This window comes from Solenopsis invicta, chromosome 9 (assembly GCF_016802725.1).
Source record: "Solenopsis invicta isolate M01_SB chromosome 9, UNIL_Sinv_3.0, whole genome shotgun sequence".
NCBI lineage: Eukaryota > Metazoa > Arthropoda > Insecta > Hymenoptera > Formicidae > Solenopsis > Solenopsis invicta.
The window spans coordinates 612,077-616,010 of record NC_052672.1 but is presented as its reverse complement, the minus strand read 5'-3'; the positions used below and the strand labels follow the sequence as shown (position 1 = coordinate 616,010).

At 39.0% G+C, this 3,934-nt stretch overlaps 1 protein-coding gene across 1 annotated transcript; it reads left to right on the top strand.

Annotated features, from left to right (window-relative positions):
- The first annotated feature begins 636 nt into the window (after positions 1-636).
- On the top strand, positions 637-2,763 carry LOC105203141 (innexin inx2). Its single transcript, XM_011171907.3, has 2 exons — positions 637-2,454; positions 2,531-2,763. Exons 1-2 carry the CDS (start codon positions 1,395-1,397, stop codon positions 2,545-2,547), a joined length of 1,077 nt encoding a protein of 358 aa, XP_011170209.1. The 5' UTR covers positions 637-1,394; the 3' UTR covers positions 2,548-2,763.
- Positions 2,764-3,934: the final 1,171 nt, after the last annotated feature.

Here is a 3,934-nt window from a genome sequence, read left to right as displayed (position 1 = left end):
ATTTCATATTGTAAATAAAATATATAATAATATAATTATAAAATATAATAATAAAAAAACCAAAAAATATACAATTTTTGTAAAATATATTGAAGTATGTTTCAATAAAACTATACTAACAGTTGATTTATTGTTAATGAACTTTATAATATAAGTATAGGCTATAGAAATGAGGTTATAAATGACTATTGCAAAGGCAATCGGCAATCTACAAACAAAAAAATCTCCATATTTACTGAAGTTACTAGAAGGCTTTTTCCGTTTCAAGCGTAACCATAGGATTCTCGCCAAATGCTCTTTCTTGATTTTCTTACTTTTTTGGTATGACAGGTATCTTAACCTCAATAATCGTTAACTTTGATGATTGATATCTCGGTTTGCGGAGCAGTCCGACACTTTTTTCTGCCAGATTCGTTCATTTCAGCCAAAAACGCGTTGAATGAGCCTAATTTCATCAAAATTAAGGTGGTGGCGTTGTTCTACACATTTACCCTGGTCTATATGTCGATGAGCCTCCCTCCATTCCTGCCGCGCCGCAGAAGCAACGAACAGTTCTCGATCTTTGGGGATTGATTCTATATCACAAAAGTTGAATGAAAATTACAATAGTGAGTAAATTCACTAGCTTTTGACCAATAAAATTACAAATATTCTAGTAAATTTACTCAGTTTTGTAATATTTACCTAGGTGAATAATACAGAATTGACCCCCTGATTGGTCCGTAAATCACATAAGGTAGAGAAAAAGAAAGCGCGAATAAGACGGAGAAGACGCTAAAGGAGGAGGAGTAGAGAGAGAGAGTGAGAGAGAGAGAGAAAGAGGCAGCTTGTGGAACGCACCGTGTCCATGTCCTTGCGTGCTTGTGTCGCGTACAGCGTCTCGAGCGCAGCCATTACGACAGAGAGTCGCTCGGTGACACTTGGTGACGTTGTTGTGTGGTAACGCGAGCGCAACAATAGCGTGATTCGTTGTTGTTACTGCTGTTGCTGCTGCTGCTGCTGTTGCTGCAACGCTAGATCACCTCGACGCCGCCGTCCAGGCGTAACGCAGCGTGAGTGCACGTGTGCGCACGCGAGACAGAACGAATTAAACCGTACGCCGCCAACCAACCGTTGTGTCGTCGGCTGCCGTCGGTACCGGCGCTGCTGCCACCGTAGGGTTGGAGAGTGAGAAGAAGGAAGCGCGGAAGCTACCGAACGTGACTCAAATGCGCACGACGAGTGTCGTGCATCGTGCATTGGTAGAAGTTGCACAAAACGAAGAATTCGATTTGCAATCGCCGACTGGTCACGGCGATTGGACGCATCAGTACACGAGTGTGTGCGCGTGTACGTAAGGTGAGAAAAGTCGATCGAGAAAGGAAAGAGGGTAACGCGACATATCATTCGCCACCATGTTTAACGTGTTCGGCTCTGTAAAAGGGCTGCTCAAGCTTGATTCTATATGTATCGACAACAATGTGTTCCGGTTACACTACAAGGTCACCATGGTCGGACTTATCATTTTTTCCCTGCTGGTGACCTCCCGGCAGTACATCGGCGATCCGATCGTTTGTATCGTCGACGACATACCACCGCACGTGATGAACACCTACTGCTGGATCTATTCAACTTTTACGATTCCGGACCAAACCGGCACCATTGGTAAGGACCTGGTGAATCCAGGGGTTGCCACGCACGTCAAGGGCCACGAGGAGATCAAGTATCACAAATACTATCAGTGGGTCTGCTTCTGCCTCTTCTTTCAAGCGATCCTTTTTTACATTCCCCGCTACCTGTGGAAGACGTGGGAGGGTGGCAGAATCAAGATGCTGGTGCTGGACCTCAATTTTCCGATGACCAGCGAGGACTGTAAGAGCGATCGGCGTAAATTGTTGGTCGACTACTTCATCCTGAACCTGCACTTGCAGAATTTGTATGCGAACCGCTTCTTTTTCTGTGAAATTCTCAACTTTGTAAACGTGGTCGGCCAGATCTTTTTCATAGATTTCTTCCTGGACGGCGAGTTTACCACGTACGGGTCCGATGTTATCAGGTTTACAGAGATGGAACCCGAGAAACGTATCGATCCCATGTCTAGGGTATTCCCGAAGTTGACTAAGTGCACGTTCCATAAATACGGTACGTCTGGCTCGGTGGAGAAGTTTGACGGACTTTGCGTGTTGCCACTCAACATCGTCAATGAGAAGATCTATGTGTTTCTTTGGTTCTGGTTCATCATCCTATCGATCCTGAGCGGTTTCAGCCTGCTCTATCGTGTAGCAGTGATATTTGCCCCAAAGCTGCGTATGGTGCTGCTGCGAGTACGCTCGCGTCTCTCGCCGCACTACCAAATCAAGATCATCAGTGACAAGTGTCAATTTGGCGATTGGTTTGTCCTGTATCAGCTCGGTAAGAACATCGATCCGCTAATCTACAAGCAACTCATCACCGATCTCGCGACCAAGCTCCAGGGTAAGGAGAACGTGTAACGTCGAACGACAGCGAAGTACCTTTTCATGAACTGTTGATACTAATTTTTTTTATGTAGGACCATCCCGAGACTAGAGATGAGAAAAAGAGACTGAGAAGAAGAGAGAGAAAGAAAGAGAGACAGCCATACTGATTTCGTGGACACAAAAATTTATTACCGTACAATATCAATTTTTGAGTTTATATTACGTAAAATATGTTATGTAAGTAGGTACATTTTCAAAAATATGGATTTTTTTTAATTTTTAACATTTTGAAAATTATTATTTTATATTTAAAACATGTTTTAGTTTATCATTACTTATATATAAAAGTAAAAGCATTTATTAATGTTTAAAATGTCACACGAGTGCTTACGAATTAATTATATCTTAATTATTTACCTTTATGTATAAAGAGTAAATATTATTAGCTTTTAATTATTACGTGATTGTAATTTTATTTAAATCAAAGTTATTTTCTTTTTTTTATTAGTGATGATGTAATGTGAATGATAGTCTGTAACATAATGATTCATTCGTTCTGTATAAGCTATCAACCTGCTAGCGTGTTGTAGAAAGTATCCGCGCTGTCTAAGCAATAATATATTACCGCGGATGTTGCGGCCGACTACGTTGCGCTTTATCTCGCGGCTATCACGGCTGTCTCTGAATAGTTTATAAATTGTTCAGCCTGGCATTGGAGAGAGCCACCGGCAGCACGAAACGAAGCGACGTCGGTAAATCCTCCTCATCCGATCTTCGAACAAAATCGGTTTTTCCGATACACTAGAAATTTGTAATACAGTGTCACATTTCGTGATGCTGTTTTGTTTCAATCAAGTATGTAACTTTTACATATTATTATGAGAATTTCTGGAGAGAACACGGGCTACTTAAAATGTGACTATGAAATTAAAATGGATAATGAAATACCTTCTAAAAATACTTCTCAACTGTTATTAATTTATAGCTATGTTATATAAAGCAAATTATATGAAGCTACGTTCGCATTCCTGAAAAGAAAAACGACACGAGTAAAAATTTTTAGTATTTTATATTATTTGCGAATTGTATTCTAAAATGGCTTTTAATAAAGAAAAGTGGTACAAGTTGCATGCAAATAAAAAAAAGAGAAAAATTAAAATAGGAAAAATGAAAATAGAGATAGTTACAGATGAAACTATATCATAACTCAATAAAATTAATATCTACACTATTTTTAGAGCATTTGAAACAGTATTTGATTAGCTGTAAGTTAATTTATATTTAATATTGCCGCAGTTAAATTAATTTAATAATAAATGAATTAATTTAAAAATAGTCAATTTTCTTTTTTCTTTTTTAAACAATTTTATATTTTTGTATTATGTCATTTTTCTTGCGGAATATAGGGTAGACCGAGATAAATCGGATTACAGGACGGATCGGATCATTATAAGTTTTGAAACAGTTATCATTGGTTTTTTTATTTTATACAATCT